This window comes from Gossypium hirsutum, chromosome D07 (assembly GCF_007990345.1).
Source record: "Gossypium hirsutum isolate 1008001.06 chromosome D07, Gossypium_hirsutum_v2.1, whole genome shotgun sequence".
Lineage (NCBI taxonomy): Eukaryota > Viridiplantae > Streptophyta > Magnoliopsida > Malvales > Malvaceae > Gossypium > Gossypium hirsutum.
Window position 1 is genome coordinate 44,414,047 of NC_053443.1, and position 19,083 is coordinate 44,433,129.

Sequence of the window (19,083 nt, forward strand, 5' to 3'; positions counted from 1 at the left end):
CTGTTTTCCTGAGCAATGGTCACTAAATTATTTATAACCAGAGCTACAAAACTCCAAATCACTTGCCGTTAATTTTTCCTGAATATAGACTCGTATATCTTCCATCCATAAAATTTCCAGAATTTTAGGTTTGGCCAATCAATACCAGATTTTTCTTAAAGTTTCCCCTGTTTCACTGTTTGACTAATCTGACCACTCTTCACTACAAATCAAATTTCTCATTTTACAGAATTCAAAATGTGTTCTATTTGATTTCATTTGAAACTAGACTCATTAAGGAGTCTAAGCATATAAATTTTATCTTATAACCATTTTTGTACAAATTATAATGATTTTCTAAAAACAGAATAGGGGATTTCGGAGTCATTTTGACACAGTCCCGCACAAATTTAAATATCTCTTTATAGGCAATTTCTTTGCTTACAATGTCTCTTTTATAAGAAACTAGACTAACTAAGCTTTGATTACATATTTTATTCAGCCTATAATTCCACACCAACAATTTATAGTGATTTTCTAAAATCACGTTACTGCTGCTGTCCAAAGCAAATTATTACAATTTGCTCTTAAATTTCCAAGTCCAAACTCTTATGAACTTACCATTTGCGTTTAAGACATATCATGGCCACATCATATCTTATTAAATCAACTCATTATGTCCTATTATGATTGAATTTACTCAACGTTTAATCACTTAAAACTTACCTCGGAAGTGGTCGACGATTAGATATCCACGGCTATTCGTTTACTTTCTCTTTTCCCCTATCCGACTTTGATCCTCTAAGCTCTTGAGCTAAATCAAACAATTTACTTCCCAATCAAACACAATCACACGGCATCCATATACATTTTAGAACCATTCTTAACATATTTACTACTCATTTACAAACGAAATACTCATGGTTTTTAACCTATATTTACGATAATTGGTTTTATTTCTATTCTATTTTTACTAGCTAAGTTTTCAGGTTGTAATTGGACTTTCGGACTTTAGTTTTGGATTTTAATTATCTTTACCTTATGGATTACAACTGCTAGTAGTAGGACACCTTAGTTTTCAAAAGAAACAAATGTTTTTCCTAAACGAGCGATTGTTTAATCTGTTTTAAAAGCTTCCGCAAACGAATAACGTTTTGAAACTATCGATTAAATGAGCAAGACAATTTTGGAACTAATAAAATATTAAGATAAGGAATTCAATGGAAATGGTTTTAACGCGACAACTCAGTTTTCAAACACCCTATCATGTGACATTGCTAGATTCGGCCATAATGTCTGGGCCGGGTTTGGGGTGTTATATTTAATGGTATCAGAGCCAAGTTGCAAAACTCGACTGTGGATTATGGGTTTTATAAAAATTGGGCTTTCGAAAAATTGATTGATTTCCAAATGATTTGAAATGTTTTTATTGAGTAAGTGGTACACTAAGTCTCCGGCGCCGATCCTGTAAGTACTCTGAACTGTGATTTATTTTAAACTACTATAGGTAGTAAATTATACTGAAAACACTTTAGTTAGTGTATACTGAAAATTGTAGAGAAACTAGAAACTATAGTAAGACTGCGATTTACGAAAACGAACTCTGAATAACTGATACTATTTTACAAAAAACATATGTTAATAAACACTGGAACTGTAATTGATTCATAAAACTTATAATACCAGATAAATGTGATTAGATATGAGCATACGAGGTATCCACAGAAAAGGTACTAGAGGCCAAGGTAAAGGCCGTGGAAGGGCTCGAGCTGAATCCACGTCATCGGGCAGTCTGCCAAATTTGGATACAAGTGAGACGCCAGTGTCACCGCTACTAAGACTGGGTCTCAAAATAGCATGGCTGGGGACGATACATTGTCCCAGGCTATGCTAAAGATTTTGGAGAGGGTCGCTGGGCCCAATACTGGATTTGGGGGCCGAGGGTCGGTTACGAAACGACTCCGGTCTAAGCGAGCTGAGTTTCTTCAAGGGTGTTATCGGGTTCTCCCCTAATATGGCCGAGTACTGGATTAAGGCCACGGAGAGGATCATGGATGATCTAGATTGCACCCCTAAGTAGAAACTAAAGGGTGTAGTCTCGCTACTGCGGGACGAGGCTTATCAGTGATGGTTGACCGTTAAGGAGGGCACTCAGCCCGAACGTCTGACCTGGGAGTTCTTTAAGACTGCCTTCCAGGGGAAATATGACGGAGCTAGTTATGTGGATGCAGGTAGGAGGGAGTTTCTGAATCTTACACAGGGGGATCGAATAGTGGCCGAGTATGAGATCGAGTTTCTGAGACTGAGCCGCTATGCGCGAGGTGTGGTGGCATCTGAGTATGAGTGATGTGTCCGCTTTGAGGATGGCCTCAGAGATAATTTGAAAGTTCTGATAGCCCCGCAGAGGGAGTGAGATCTTTCTGCCCTGGTCGAGAAGACGAAAATCTCCGAGGAGGATATGGAGGTAGTCATGATTGGAGAACATCGGTAAATAGTGAAAACATATTTGAATATTTAGCTAGCATGGGTTACATTAAAAATGGACCACGCGGCCAAGGCCAATTTGGGCCAAGTGGGCCACAGGGCAAACCACATGGGTGTGTGATCCCATTTTCACTGAATTGATTGTTAAGGTTGCATAGGCCGCCCAAGTTGACTGTGAACCTACTGTAGGGTCGGTAAGCATCACTTAGACCCCTAATTGTACGAACTGACTGTTTGATTTATATATGTGTTGAGCATGATGATAGTATGCTTGTATACTGAACTGGTTATATTTACTGATATCCTAAGATAGCATGTCATGACTTGTATATTGTATTGTATGAGTTTGGGTTAATTATATTTGGAGGAAGTGTACTGGAAGGCTCTTAAGCCTAACATACTAGCAGCTTAGCTGCAAATTACTGTTTTGTGCCGCATTTGGTACTACCTGGTATGTAGGGATGGGTGGGTTGATTTGATCCCCACGTGGAGTGTAGGTTTGGATAAAGATGGTGTGTAAAGGCTGGTTGGGTAGGACTTTATTACTGAATATTGTACGATTGCTACTGATACTGTGATGGGCTAAGGCCCTACTGCATATTTGATACTCTACTGAGATGGGCTAAGGACCAAACTGTTATTGATATTGAAAAAGGGCTTAGGCCCAATACTGCTTTAATTGTGCTCTGTGATTTGCTATTGTTTGTTTTCTGTAGGATTACACACTGAGTTTTCGTAAACTCACCCCTTTTGTTTCAATGTGCACCGGTAATCCCCAGATCTAGACGGATCGGTGCGGCAGAGGACTCGGCAGTGACCACGATTTTGGACTATCATGGTTTTTAACCCATATTTACAATAATTGGTTTTATTTCTATTTTATTTTTACTGGCTAAGTTTTTGGGTTGTAATTGGACTTTCGGACTTTATTTTTGAGTTTTAATTATCTTTACCTTATGGATTACAACTGCTAGTAGTAGGAAACCTTGGTTTTCAAAAGAAACAAAATGTTTTTCCTAAACTCACGTTTGTTTAATCTGTTTTAAAAGTTGCCACAAACGAATAAAGTTTTGAAACTATCGATTAGATGAGCAACACAATTTTGAAACTAATAAGATATTAAGATAAGGAATTCAATGGAAATGGTTTTAACGCGACGACACGGTTTTCAAACACCCTATCATGCGACATCGCTAGATCCGGCCATAACGTCTGGGCCGAGTTTTGGGTGTTACACTAAAAGTGGGAACATAGTAATAAATAATAGAACAATGAGAGTTTTCAAGATAACTCTTCAAAAGGTAAAGATAACTTATGTTAACAATATGATATGAAAGATTATTGGCCACATATGTGGCGTATGCCCAAATATTTTGTTTCTGTTAATATTCTTTGAGAAAAAATATGAGAATGTAGTAATAAATTATATCATTATAGATAAAAAATATTTATCTTATTTGGTATTAAAACAAACAAATATTATTTCAATATTTGATAGTACAAAATTAGTCGAAAACTCTAGAAGAGTTAATATATTAATATCTTGTGATGGTTAACCTATTGGTATTAAAAGATGTTTATAATTGATCTTATAATGAGATTCTGAATGAGGAAAATATTATATTTCATATGAATCACTATTGCTATAAATATCTATTTTGAAAGGATGAAAAAGAGAGACTTGGGTTTATAATTTATATTTATTTTATAATCTTTTTTGATCTACTTTTGTCATCATCCCCATTAAGGGGTTGGAAGCAAAATATTTGACTTTGAAAGATATATTTATGAGTAATAAAATATGATAATTTTATCTAAAGTTCGTTATGGTCAGATGCACCTGAAGTTGCAAAAAAGTTTTTAGATATTTAAAGATTTTGGCATATTCCCTGAAACGAATGTTCAATATAATTGTTTGGAAATTATATTTATTTTCTTGACTTAGTGACATTATAATATTCACATTGATTTAGACATTTCCAATAGTAAATGTCACAATAGCACTTATTTGTGGATACAAAGTAAAAAGAATGATAGTAAGATTATCAATTTGTTACAATTTAGTACAATTGAAATGCATGTTAAAGTAAACTAGAAGTTTATTGATACAAATGCATTTACTACTTGGCGTGACCAGTTAGACCATCCTGGATCATATATGATGCGAAAATTAATTGAGAATTCATATGGACATTATTATTTAATTTAAAGAACTAGAAGATTCTTTAATTTAAAGAATTCTCATTTGTTGCTTGTTCTCAATGAAAATTGATTGTTAGAAACTCACTAGCTAAAGTTGATATTTAATGTCTTGCATTTCTGAAATGAATATGGGCTCATTCATCCACCATGTGGATGGTTTTAATATTATATGATTTTGGTAGATGCATCTACAAAATAATCATGTATGTGTTATCAACTGCAACCTGTCGTTTGCAAGATTACTTGTTTAAGTGATTAATTTCAGATCATGCAATTAAGACAATTCATCTTGCTAATACTGATAAGTTTATATCTCGATCTTTTATTGGTTGAGTTTAAAATTTTTTGTAAAATTTTGTTATTTATGCACATAATGATTTAGAGAAATTATTGGTTGAACGCCTCTGATTAATGTGTAAACCATTACTTATGAGAACTAAACTTCCTATTTCAACATGAGATTATTTTGATTTACGTGTTTTATGCATCAAGCCAATAAGTTATAAATACTCCCATTACAATTGGCTTTTTTTATCAAGAGTTAACTATTTCTCATCTTTGAATTTTTGCATGTGTGTATATGTTCCAATTTCTCCACCACAACTAATAAAGATGACTGAATTCTTAAAAAAAGTTGGAAGTATATATTAATTACAAGTCTCTTTGTATAATTAGATGTTTTTAATGCATTGGAGATTCTATTATGACATGATTTGTGTTACAATTTTGATTTGATAGTTTTCTCGAAATTAGGGGGAGAGAAATAATAACATGTAATGAGTTAGGGGAGAGTAATTTGAACTAAAAGTTCAACAAGGATAACTCATTACAAGTTAACTGTTAGATGTATTTACAAACTTAATGAGAATAACCAAGTTATATTTTAATTTGAATTAAAGTTCTAGTAGGACAACCAGTTAGAAAAAATAATAGATTGATTGGTTTCAAAAATGAAAATTCTTCTAGATCGTCATATATGGAGGTGAATGCTCTAGAAGAGACCCAAGACATAACTAATAAATAAAACTCTAGAAGATATTCAGGTACTTGAAACTTAATTTTAAAATAATGAAAATAAGAGATATTGATAAGTTATATCAATTTGAGAAAATGTGGAATCGAATAATAAAAGTGGTTGACAATGATTTTGCATGCAATATTTTATTGAAATAATGAAATAAAAGGAAGATCTTGAATAAATCTATTGAGAAACATAGATGTGGAATAAATTGATCAAAATAGAAAGACGCAACTCAAGTATAATTAAATTCGTGAAGTTTTTGGACCAGTAGTCCAAGTATCTAAAGGAATAAAGCCAGTAAGGATGCAATTGAAGTAGTTTTGCAAAAGCGAAATAAAAATATGTAGTTTTTCGCTAAGTCCTAATATTGATTATGAAAATATATAATATTCTTTTGTGGTGGATGTAATAACCTTTAGATATATTATTAAATTGACAATTCATAAAAGATTTAACTTGCATCTAATGGTTATTGTTACAACCTTTTATAAATCATTATAGAGTAAAGTTTATACTAAAATCCTTGAAGGATTTAGGATGCTAGAAGCATATTGAAATTCTCGAGAAATTGTTCATTTATATGAATTGAAATAATTTGAACATATGTGGTAATTTTGACTTAGTGAATAGTAGTTGAAGGAGGATTATAAAATTATCCCAAATACCTATTTGTGTTTTCATAAAAGAATCATGATTAAAGTTTGTTATGATTATTGGTGAATCTCTTGAAGAATGGTAATATAAATTTCCCTCACTCATGGCTTTTAAAAGAATAGTAATATAAATGCTTTTCAAATAGTCATTTGAAAAATTAGTATTCAAGATTGAATACGTAGAATACGAGAAAATATGTCATGTTTTCATGAAGGGGAGTAAATTCGCGTTGCACTCTTTTTCCTTTAATCGAGCTTTTGTCTCATTAGGTTTTCCTAGTAAGGTTTTTAATGAGGCAGCATATTATGCGTATTATAGATTGTGTACTCTTTTCCCTTCATTAGGTTTTTATCCCACATGGTTTTTCCTAATAAGGTTTTAACGAGGTACATTATTTACCAATGGACATCCAATGGTGAAAGTTTTAATGTATTTTAAATTCCAATAGTTATTTAGAATTAGAGGTGAGCAAAATTCGATTCAACTCAAAAAAATTAAAAAAAATTCAAATTTTAAGTTAAACGAATCGAGTTATTCGAGTCAACTCGAATTTTTTCAAATTTCGAGTTCGAATTGAGTTGAGTTTTCGAATTCGAATAAATCGAATATCAAACTATAATATTTTACATTTTTACCCTAAACTCCCAAACTTTTTTATTTTTTCCTAAAAACTTTTACTCCTTCACACTTTCCCCCCAAAACTTTTACTCCCTCCCATCTCAACCCCCACATCTACCCAAAATCCATTTCCCACCAAAATTTTACTTTCCAATTTACTTTTCCTCAAAATTTTACTCCCAAAAACCCTCATAACTTTTTATTTTCTCCCAAAGTTTTTACTCCCTTCCACTTTCCCCCTAAAACTTTTACTCCCTTTCCATCCCACCTTCCATCTACCCCAAACCCATCCCCCCCTAATTTTTTTAATATTTTCCCTCCAAAATTTTACCTCCTATTTACTTTCCCTCAAACTTTTACTCTCCAAAACTTTTTATTTTCTCCCTAAACTTTTACTTCTCACCCTTTATTCCCAAATAAAAAATCAAAATTATCCAAAAAAATCCCTAAACATAAATAATAATAATTTTATTTATATCTACTATTTATATTATTAAATTAAATTTCATATTTTATATTATTTATATTATTGAATTGTTTAGTCATATTGAATATTTATATTAAAATTGAATTATTAATGATGCTATAAAATATTCGTGTTACAATTTTATATTGGTATCAATTTCTCATTTTATCTTTAAAATAACTTTCATAAAAAAACACATTTTTACATTTAATATATTTTTTAATTCCAAAATACATAGTGACAAGAATCTGAAGATAATTGAAACAACTAAGCAAGCAAAGAAGCTAACCCGTATATAAAAGATTAATAAATAAATTATGAGGTGATGAAAGTTAATAAAAAATTTGATTACGGTGGAAAAATTTTATTACGGTGGGTGATAATAGTTACAAGGACCCAAAATTATTTTTTAAAATTTAACTCGAACAAATATATTTGATTTGATTCGATTCGAATTCCATCTCACTCGACTTGATTCGAGAAAATTTCAAATCAAATTAGGATGATAAAATATGATTCGTCAACTCGATTAACTCAAAATTTTTTTATTCGATTCGATCGAACGCTCACCCCTAATTAGAGTTAGATCTCTACTTCTTTTATACTTCTTATACTATAAATAGAGACTCTGAAGAAGCATTGTAATCATCCCTTTTGATCAATAAAGTACATTATCTATTGCTTTCATATTCTTTGTTCTTTATTCTCTCCATCTCTCTTTATTTTATAACACTTAAATAATTTTTTCTTATATATTGAATTTATTTTTTCCTGATTTTGGAATTTTCTTCTCGTCTTTTCGCCATAAAATAAAGGGGAAAAGAGGTTTTATGTTTCTTTAAATTTTTATTTTTATTTTTGAAATTGTTTCTTTAGAAATTAAAAGAGTAGCAACTTGAAAAAGAAGAAAAGGCAAAAGAGTAGAAAGCCGCAAAATTATACTTGCCTTTGCCAACTTAGCCATCGTATTACACATACTTTGCTGGGCCCTCCAACACTCAATTTCATGTGCCTCCTCATGCTTAAAGTGCCATTGACCTATCTACCCCTCTCACCACTTGTTTGTTTGTCACCACCCAACCTACCTTTAGTTTCTTCTCATTTTCTAAACTTCAAACTTTATGTAAGGTGGAGCGATGGTTAATATCTTTAGAATTTTAAACTTTACTTTGTATCAAAAATAGAATTAGATATTATTTTAGTAAATTTTCATATAATAATATTTCTAACAAATTTAAGAAATTCTTTCTCTAGCAGCATTATTACATACATCATAAATGATAAATACTCATTATTTTAAAAATAATTCAACCTAATAATTATATATACATGTAATAAATGTTTAAATTTATAAATTTATCATTTTAAATTTTAATAAAAATTCAAATTTATAAAAATAAAAAGTCAATAAATATAACTTATTATTATTATTATTGAGTAGTGAAAAAAAACTCAAAAATTAAAGTTTTTTAAATAATTTATTATAGGTTTGACCAAATAAATTATTTTTGTTATAATATCTAAAACTACTTATAATTTATCCTCAACTTATAAATAATAAGATAAATTATTATATTAATATCAATATTTATATTAATTAAATTAAAACTCAATCAGCAACTCACAAAAATAAACTTAAAATAACATTTAATTATATATAACTTTTAATGAGATTAGAATTCTACCTTTTCTTATAAAAATTTCCCCTTTTATTTATTTATTTTTAAGGCGTCTACGATGATGGCTACTCGGGGGACAAAAGAGATGCTTATCTTCTAGCCTACGAGCTTAACAGCTTTAGACACCGTGGCATTTCCATACCAAGTATTTTAATAATTATTATTATTAATATACCATTATTCCCCAAAAAGAAAATGTAATTTCTCAAACAGTCCTACTTCACCATCTTATTTACACCCTACCCTCCTCTAAACCGTCAGTTACCTACCATAGGCAATTCCGTCTTCGCAAAGAGACACCCTCAGAGACGCACGTTGAGAACATCAGTTATTTCCCCAAAATGTCCTAAAAAGAAGCATAATGTAAAGGGTAAAATAGGAATTTAAATACAGTACAGGGGGAAGCGGGCCCATGAGTTAAAATGAAATCAAAGAACGTGAGTGATCCGCGCAAAGGAAAAAAGGTTGGCTGAGAAAGGATAGAGAGAGAAGAAAAGTACTCAGAGACGTTCTCGGATTTGAAACACCACTCTTCGCCGGAATTTGGGATTCCATTTCAAGTCCGGCTCCTGGGTTTTTTTTTTCCTATTTTCTAACTTCTTCCAGATTCTCTAGCATAGAAGAAGCAAACAAAGAAACACGAGAAAATATTAGGGCTTTTCATAAAATTTGGGAATTGTGGCAATTAGGGGTTTTTGTTTTCCCCTTTTTGGTTCTTTTTTTACTTGAATTTTAAGACTATCTGAGGGACGAATTGGGGAATTCACCAAATGTTTACGCCGCAGAGGAAGGTTTGGTCGGGTCGGTCGTTGACGCCATGGAAAAAAGTGGACGGGTCAGTTTCGGATCCAAACTCCAACGGGGTTGTTGTGGGAAAAGGGAAAGCAGCGGCTTTTGTTGAGTCAGTGACTCCTCATGGGGACGACCTCGGATCAGAGGACCAGGAAGGAGTGCCCGAGAAAGTTTTAAGACTCGAAAATGAGGTTATTTTGTTGTAATATGCATTATATATATATATATATATATATATATATAGGCTACTCTAATTTTGTGTATGTTTACATTTTTTATAGGGTTAGTTGAGAAATTGGTATGATTAAAAAATTACCACCAAATAACTTGTTTAAAGTCAAATTGCTTGATTTAGGTTATTTGGCTTAGATATACACTTTACTATGAATTTCTCATTTAATTCTTGATTTGTTTAACTAGGAACTTAAATTTATATTTACCGCTCGAGGAAGTTTATTTGTCATGTTAGTTTGTCTTTGTTATGCAATTTTTTTACTGTTTCAATTTAGTGCATGAGGTGCTGAAGTGGATACTCCATTTTAGTAAATAGTTTTGGTGTTTGGTTTAGGTAACCACCATATGTAATCATGATTTAGTTATTTGTAAATTGCGATTCTGTGGGATATGCAGTTATTTGTACCCAGCATTGGTCATGCATTCAATCATACCCCAAGGGAAAATCACTGAAATATGTAGTAATGGTCCAATGTAAATATTAAAGATTAGAGAGTTGGAGTTGTGAAGTTTGTCCTATGCGTATTGGAATTCGTTTTCGCCTTTTTTCATATGGATTTAGGGGTCTGATAAATCACTGAAGCTTGACTCTGTGGTTCCATGTCTATAAGCGAGTGCCATACCTAAGCTGTTACTACTGTATCTATCTCCACTATTTTTCTGTAGTTCAAAAATCTTCAATTGCTTTGATCTGTTGCTAAAATGTCCATATGTGCTAACATAACATGTCAAGAATAACTGACTCTATAACCCACCTTTTTCTCCTTGTTTTTTGTTAAACATCTTAATTTTTTGTTACTAGTGAATTACTGATGCTTCCCTGTCATGACATTTGCAGATTGGTGGTAGTCCAGTAACATGAATAAATTGTAGTAATAATTAGGATAAAGAAATATTTCAGATAGAATTTTGGTAAACATTAACCTCAAATTGCAGATCTTATAACCGGTCAAAGAGAAATGTGCTTATGCTAACTAAGCTACTTGATAAGTGTCACTAGCATCACACTGTGTTCTTTTGTCTTTTATGTCTAAGTAAAAATTGGGCCCATAATGTTTGTTACCAGCTTGTTGGAAGTGTCATTGTTGAGAAGTTTGGACTGCCTAGGGCTATAATGGAAAAATTGGATGTTTTTGGTTGCTTATTTTGCTGTGTAGACAACACACACACCCCTACACACATACAATCCATCCTACATTGTGTGTCGAGTGGAGAAGTTTTGAACCTTTATGTCGTTTCTGCTTTTTGATGATTTATGTTATTGATGTATTGAAAAGTTATCTGCTCAATTTGATTGCTATGCCCTATTTAATGGTTTTATTCTTTGTTCTATGTTGCACTATCTCATTTGAAAGATCCATATTTTGTGCCAGCTTTTCGAATACCAATACAATATGGGGCTTCTCTTGATTGAAAAAAAGGAGTGGATATCTAAGCATGAAGAACTCAATCAGGAATTGATGGAAGCAAAGGATGCTCTCAAACGGGAACAAGCGGCTCATTCAATTGCAATAAATGATGTTGAGAAGCGTGAAGAGAATTTGATGAAGGCCCTTGGTGTCGAGAAGCAGTGTGTGCTTGATGTGAGGATCTTATTTCCTGTTTTAATCTTTCCTCTGAAAGATTTTGATTGCAGTGTTCTGGTTTTATCTTTTGCTTTGTATTTTTTTTTTTTGTTATATGGCAAAGTGGAGGCAAGATACTTTTTGGATTCTTTTAATGGGATGTTTTTATGCTACTCGTGCATCTAATTCTTTACCTTTTGGACTTAACAGTTGTGTGCTTATTTATTTCTTCATGTTATATATATGGGGGTAATAATATTCACTAACGTTTAGATTATGGTTTTTTGTCACAGCTTGATAAAGCCTTACGAAACATGCGTGCAGAGAATGCAGAAATCAAGTTTACAGCTGATTCAAGACTTTCTGAAGCAAATGCTTTGATTGCCAGTGTTGAAGAGAAATCCTTGGAGGTGGAGACAAAATTGCGTGCAGCTGATGCCAAGCTTGCAGAAGTGAGTAGAAAGAGTTCACAGATTGAGAGGAAGTCGCAGGAGTTGGAGTCCCGTGAAAATGTACTTCGGAGGGAACGCCTCTCCTTTATTTCAGAGTAAGCTCCAACCTTCCTTTCTTATTTTTAATCCTGTCTTTTTTTTTTCTTTGGAAGGAGGGGGCAGGCTAGGTGTGAATATTGTGTTTATATACCTTCCTAAGTGAGTATGTGTTCTTTCAAAGTTCTCTTTTTCTGTTTACCCAAAGTATATGTAACTTCTCATTTAAAGTTTATTATTATTATCATCATCAGGCAAGAAGCACATGAGATCACTATGTCCAAACAGAGGGAGGATTTGTGGGAATGGGAAAAGAGATTGCAAGATGCAGAAGAGAGGTTGGCCAAATCCCAAAGATATGTCAACCAAAGAGAGGAGAGAGCAAATGAGAATGATAGACTCTTGAAGCAAAAGGAGAAGGACCTTGAAGAGGCACAAAAGAAAATTGATGCTGCCAACCAAACTTTGAAGGAGAAAGAAGATGATATAAACAGCAGGCTAACAAATCTAACTTTGAAAGAAAAGGTGAGCTATTTTTTATGTTGAGCAGTTGTTTGTATGAGTTAATATTATTTTATTTATCATTATCATCTGGATGCAGGAATGGGGTGTTGTGAAAGAGAAGCTAGAGATGAAGGAGAAGGAGTTACTTGTCTTTGAAGAAAAGTTGAATACCAGAGAGAAGGTAAGATTTTGCAAGGTTTTGCTTCTTGTTTTTCACAAAATGTGTTATAGCTCTGTTTTTGTAAATGATAAGGGTGAGCATCCGGTCAGTTTGGTTTCAAAATTCCTAAAACTGATTAAACCAAATTTAACTTATAAAACCAACTGAATTAAGTTGATTAATAAAAGAAACCGAATCTGAGTTGGTTTGGTTTGTTTAATCGGTTTTAACTATTAAAAATAAATTATTCATATTATTATATAAAAATAATTATATAAAATTATTGTGTATTATATATAATATATTAGACATAAGTTTAAATTAATTTATAAATCTATTTCATTTATATTTTATAAAATGTATTTAAAAATAAAACCATAAAGGTCAGTAAATTCAGTATATTCAGCTATAAATTTTAAAAACCGATAACTTAACTAACCAAACAAATCAATTTTCAAAACCAATCAATTTCAAAAGTGAATAAACCAAACTAAATTAACCAGGTTTGATCGGTTCGGTTGGTTAAATTGTTTGAAACCTACTAATCCTCTCCTTTTTGTTAATTTTTTTTTCTCCATTTGGTCTTTTACTTGTATTTTTCTTGAGAGTTATATATAATTTTCTTGGAGGGCTAGGTATCATTTAGGATCTTGTCTTTGACACTTTTTTCTGTTTTGCATTTATTGACAGGCCGAGATTCAGAAGCTCATGGATGATCATAATGCCATTCTGGATGAGAAGAAGCGCAAATTTGATCTGGAAATTGATGAAAAGAGAAAATCCTTAGATGCAGATTTGAAAAGCAAGGTGATTGAAGTTGAGAAGAAGGAAGCTGAAGTAAAACACATGCAAGAAAAGGTTTCTAAACAACAGCAGGCATTAGATAATAAATTGGAGAAACTAAAGGAGAAAGAAAAGGAACTCGAATTAAAAGTGAAAACCCAGAAGGAAAGGGAGAAGACCATCAAATCTCAGGATAAGGATTTGGAGATTGAGAAGCTGCAGATGGTTGCTGACAAGGAAGAACTTTTGAGTCTTAAGGCTGAAGTTGAGAAGATAAGGACTGCAAATGAAGAAAAACTACAAAAGATACATGAGGAGACAGATAGGCTCAGGGTAACTGAAGAAGAGCGTTCCGAGTATCTTCGCTTGCAATTGGAATTGAAGGAAGAAATAGAGAAATGCAGGCTTCGAGAAGAACTACTGTTGAAGGAAGCTGAGGATTTGAAACAGCAGAAGGATAATTTTGAAAGAGAGTGGGAGGAGCTAGATGAGAAAAGAATAAAAATTGAGAAAGAGTTGAACAGTATCAGCCAACAGAAAGAGAAATTTGAAAAACAAAACCTTGCTGAAGAGGAAAGGTTAAAGAAAGAGAAGCAAGTAACTGATGACTATATAAAGAGGGAGCTGGAAGCTCTTGAAGTTGCCAAAGAAACTTTTGCTGCCACCATGGAACATGAGCGGTCAGTTATCGCTGCGAAAGCTGAAAGTGAGAGAAGCCAAATGCTTCATGACCTTGAGCTTCTGAAAAGAAAACTCGAGATTGATATGCAAAATAGACTTGAGGAAATGGAAAAGGAATTAGGAGAGAGAAAAAAGTCATTTGAGGAAGAAAAAGAGAGAGAACTAGACAATATTAACTATTTAAGAGAGGTAGCTAGGAGAGAAATGGAAGAGTTGAAACAGGAAAGACTCAAGATAGAAAAAGAAAGGCAAGAAGTTAATGCCAGTAAGATGCATCTTGAAGGACAGCAAATTGAATTACGAAAAGACATCGATGACCTTGTGGAACTCAGCAAGAAGTTGAAGGACCAAAGAGAGCAACTTATCAAGGAGAGAAACCGCTTTATTTCATTTGTTGAGAAACTTAAGAGTTGCAAGAATTGTGGTGAAATTACCTCTGAGTTTGTGCTTTCTGATCTACAATCTCTACAGGAAATAGAGAATGAGGAAGTCTTTCCTCTCCCTACTTCAGCAGATGAGTATATCAGTGGAAATGTTTTTGGAAATTTGGCTGCATCTGAGAGGCAGAAGGATGAGATGTCTGCACCTGTAGGTTCAGGTTCTCCAGTTTCTGGTGGAACCATGTCATGGCTTCGTAAATGCACCTCAAAAATATTCAAATTCTCTCCCAGTAAGGACAGTGGACCTCATGCTATTGCAAAACTGAATATGGAGGCCCTGCTCTTTGGTCAAAAAGATAATTTGGAAGGCACATCAAAAACTGAACATGAGCCGGAGCTCTCTTTTGCTGCTGCAACCACATCTTTGGATATTCATGGGGTCCAATCAGACTCCAGCAGAAGAAATGTTGATGTTGGTCATGACCTCTCAGTTGATAATCAGAGCAACATGGAAAGTAAGGAACAGGAAGTGCATGGAGATTCTCAGAGTTCTGATTTGAATCGTGGAAAGCAGGTTCACAAGAGAGGCAAGCCTAGAGCTAAAAGAACACGCTCTGTGAAGGCAGTTGTCAAAGATGCTGAAGCTATTATTGGGAAAACCTTAGAATCAAATGAACTTGAGCATCCTGATGAAAGCAGGGGTGAATCTGGTCTTGCTGATGGGAGAGCAACTAGAAATGCAAGGAAGCGGAATCGTGCTCAAACATCTCAAACTCAAACAGCAGACACTGAGCAAGATGGTGATGACAGTGAAGGACGTTCTGATAGTGTTGTGGGGGGCCAGCGAAGAAAGAAGCATCAAAAAGTGGTTCTGGCTATGCCAATACCTGGCGAGAAAAGATATAATCTCCGACGGCTCAAAATGTAAGTTACTATTTAAATGCATCACATGCATGTGTATTCATTTTGGCAAATGTACTTTGATGGTTGCCCTGTCATAGCGCTGAGGCAAGCACCTCTTGTTCAAAGTTTGGGTTTTTTACAATGTGTTTTTGCTAATTTGTTGTTTATTTATGTAGCTTACAATAATTCAGTTAATGATTTATGCGCTTTTGTATCCACCTAATAAGTAGCAAGAAGCCAGAGGTAAAAGACTTAATTAAGTGTACTGGTTACATTGTAAAATGCTTCGTGAAAGGAATCTTTTTCTGGTGATTGTAAAATAACTTAATGGCAGATTCCTTAACTCATGTTAAATATGTTCTGTTTGCAACATGTTGTATAATATTGCAATTTAGTTTACAATGTGAAACTTGCAGATAATGTTATTCGGTTCCAGTAGAGTAAACTTTAATGGATTCTTAGAAGTACCTTGTTAATCTTTGTGAAGTAACTATGTGGAAATTCTGATTAATGCAGTGGGGTCACAGTTGCTAAAGATACAGCAGATCATGTTAACAACTCTGAAGCTCCCGTGCCTGCGGGTGAAAATGGAGATGCAAGTGAGAATGGTGGCGCGGACTTTCTGCAGCAGGTAAGGGTCTTGGAATTTAGTTTTCTTGTGCCATGTACCTTGTAGCATGTGCATGTTTGGTGATCCCTGCTCAAACCTACATCTTAAGAAATAGAGTAAACAAATTTTGCTATTTAAATGGTCAATTGTGACTTGACAGCATGGTTTGACGCATAACGGTAATTCTCTACATTGTTGAGTACATTTTCTATGCATAGAAGTGCTTTAGTCCAAACAAACCGAGAAAACTAGGAAATCAATTTGGATTATAATGTTCAGTTCGGAATAGTTTTCTGTTTGGAAGTTAAAAAATGGTAACTATTCAAACCGAAATAAATTATATTTGTCATTTAGTTTATAATCTTTTTATAATATAAAAAGAAATATTTTATTTCTAGTTAGTGAAAAAATTTAAAATACTATATAAAAATACTTAAAAAAAAGAAAAGCTGGTGGTCTGAATTGATCCAAATAACTGGTATTCGATTCAGGTTAGTTCGATCAATTATGGCATTCAATTGTCCTTTAAAAAAAACCAGAAAACTGCATGTCAATCACAAATTTACAAAACCAAAGTGAACATGTTTATTTTCTTAAAAGTCCATGGAATTATATGTTTGTGATCGTATGAGCTACAAGGTTCATTGTTCACTAAGGCTGAGCAAAAAAAGAATCAAGAAAACCGAAAACCACTTTGAACCAGTGTTCAGTTCGGTTTTGGTTTGGTATCGGTTCATATTTTACTTAGAAGTTTTTGCTTTGATTTGGTTTTGGTTTGTAAGTTAAAAATACTGCAATTATCCGAATTAAAATTTATTTTTTATTTAATTTACAAGTAGCTATTATTTATTTTAATATAAAATAAATCTTATATTTCAATTTATTGAAAGTAATTTAAAATTACTATATAGAACTTTTGTAATATAAAATTAACTGATGAATTGAACTGATCCAAGCTGGTGGAATTTGGTTTGGTTTGGTTTCCTAAAAACCATTATATTGCATAGTAACTGCAGATTCTTTTCCAAAACCGATCTGAATCACTACCACCCCCACTTAAGCTTGACATGTGTCGCGGAGAAAACGAGGGAGGAATAAAAACTGGAGAAACGAAAGAGTTGGAAAGCTAACGGTGAGGAGTGTGGGGAAAAACAGAAAATGAAGTACTTTTACTAGATGAGGGCAATGATTGCAATATTGCAATTTAAATTTCTAGTATCAACTGCTTACTATTTATGCTAGTCATTATGAGTTCATGTTAAATAATCTAGTTTATATATTTTGTGGCAGTCTGAAACAGCTCTTGACGCTAAGGATGATGATGCTGGTACAACCAAAAAATTGGATGCGCATACAGCATTAAGTGAAGAGGTGAGTGGCACACCCAAAGGGGTTGGTGAGTATGGAGATGGTAATGACTACAAAAGTGAGTCGCGTAGTGAAGGGCTGAAAGGTGATGGTGAGGATGATGGAGATGAAGATGAGGAGGATGAAGTTGAGCATCCTGGCGAAGTCTCTATAGGAAAGAAGCTTTGGAATTTTTTCACCACGTAAAGATGTGGATCTTATTCCTAGGTTGGCAATATCATTCACGTCTTTGATTGTATCAGCTGTTTTAGGTTTGCTGGTAGGAACACCTTGATCTAGTAGTGTGTATTAACAATTTAAATGTTGTAACCAAGAAAAAAAACACATTTATTCAGGAGGGAGAGTGGGTTTTCTTCACCTTTTTTTTGGGGTTAGGATTCAGGTCTTGGGCTTTTTTTTTCTTTATTGTACTTAAGTACTAGTGCTAGATGATTTGACGTAGCAATGATTGGCTCCTTCAACCATATTGTTTGTATCAAATAGTACATGTATTTTTCATATTTGCTGGAATTATTGTCCGACTGCTGTGATCTCAATTACTCTTTCAGCTGTAAAGATATTAGACGTTTGATGCGATACCAGTTGCATCATGTTTCGATACAACTCGACGATCTCAGAATTGGCCTAAGCTCAAGGGGCTCGAGGGGCCTAAGTGTAAAATGAAGCTTAATTACAAGCTCATTCAGCTTACTAAGCAAGCATGGCAGTTTATTGCAAGTTGAATTTGTTTCTTTTAATTAAACTTATCTTAAATTAATAAATGAGTTGTTGATCAATTAATTTAACTCATCTTAAGTTTTTAATAATTGAGTTATTATTGAACTTTATTTAATAAGATGCTTTTTAATTAATCTAGTTCCTAGGTTCACTTATTGATGCATGAGTTAAGTTCATTTAATTATGCTTCTTTAATTAACTAGTTGCTGGAATAATTGTTGCATATGTTTTTAGTTCATGTACTTAAGTAATAATGTGTGTTATGTTTAATAAGTGTTTACATGTGTTTAATAAGCTCATTTTAATGTGTTTATTGCAGGTGTCTTTTTAGCTCATAACCGTTATGACTCAAGGCTGATATAAATTAAATAAAGTGGTTGTTCAAGTCATTTTCAGTTACAAAGTAAAGGGGCTGTTATAAAGGAGGCTTAAACATCATTTAAGGAGTTTTTAAGAGCATTTTTATTCCTTTTAAAATTCAGCAGCAACCTTTCTTCTTCCAGCAGTTTTTGATCTTTCAAGAGAATTAATCAAGCATTCAAAATATCATTAAGGAGCTGGTTAATAAGTTGGTGTCTACTCGGCTGGCTAAGGACAACTCAAGAGTCATTTTCAAGCAATTAAAGTCATTCAATTCAGCTGAATTGAAGTGAATTCAAGAAAGGAGTTATTTGGTTCAAGAATGAGAAAAGACTTGATTTTTTATTTCTATTTTTATGGCACATTAAGTTGAATGTTTGTGACCATTCGGCTAGCCTATTCTAGCACTATAAATAGATGTAATCAGCCTTAGAA

The 19,083-nt window shown here is 33.2% G+C and overlaps 1 protein-coding gene across 1 annotated transcript; it reads left to right on the forward strand.

Moving 5' to 3' along the window:
* The first annotated feature begins 9,507 nt into the window (after positions 1–9,507).
* LOC107957217 (protein CROWDED NUCLEI 1) lies at positions 9,508–18,107 on the forward strand. Its single transcript, XM_016892671.2, has 8 exons — positions 9,508–10,086; positions 11,503–11,712; positions 11,988–12,241; positions 12,437–12,707; positions 12,784–12,867; positions 13,537–15,614; positions 16,110–16,224; positions 17,494–18,107. The coding sequence occupies exons 1-8, from the start codon at positions 9,874–9,876 to the stop codon at positions 17,755–17,757; spliced, it is 3,489 nt and encodes a 1,162-aa protein (XP_016748160.1). The 5' UTR covers positions 9,508–9,873; the 3' UTR covers positions 17,758–18,107.
* The last annotated feature ends 976 nt before the right edge of the window (positions 18,108–19,083 follow it).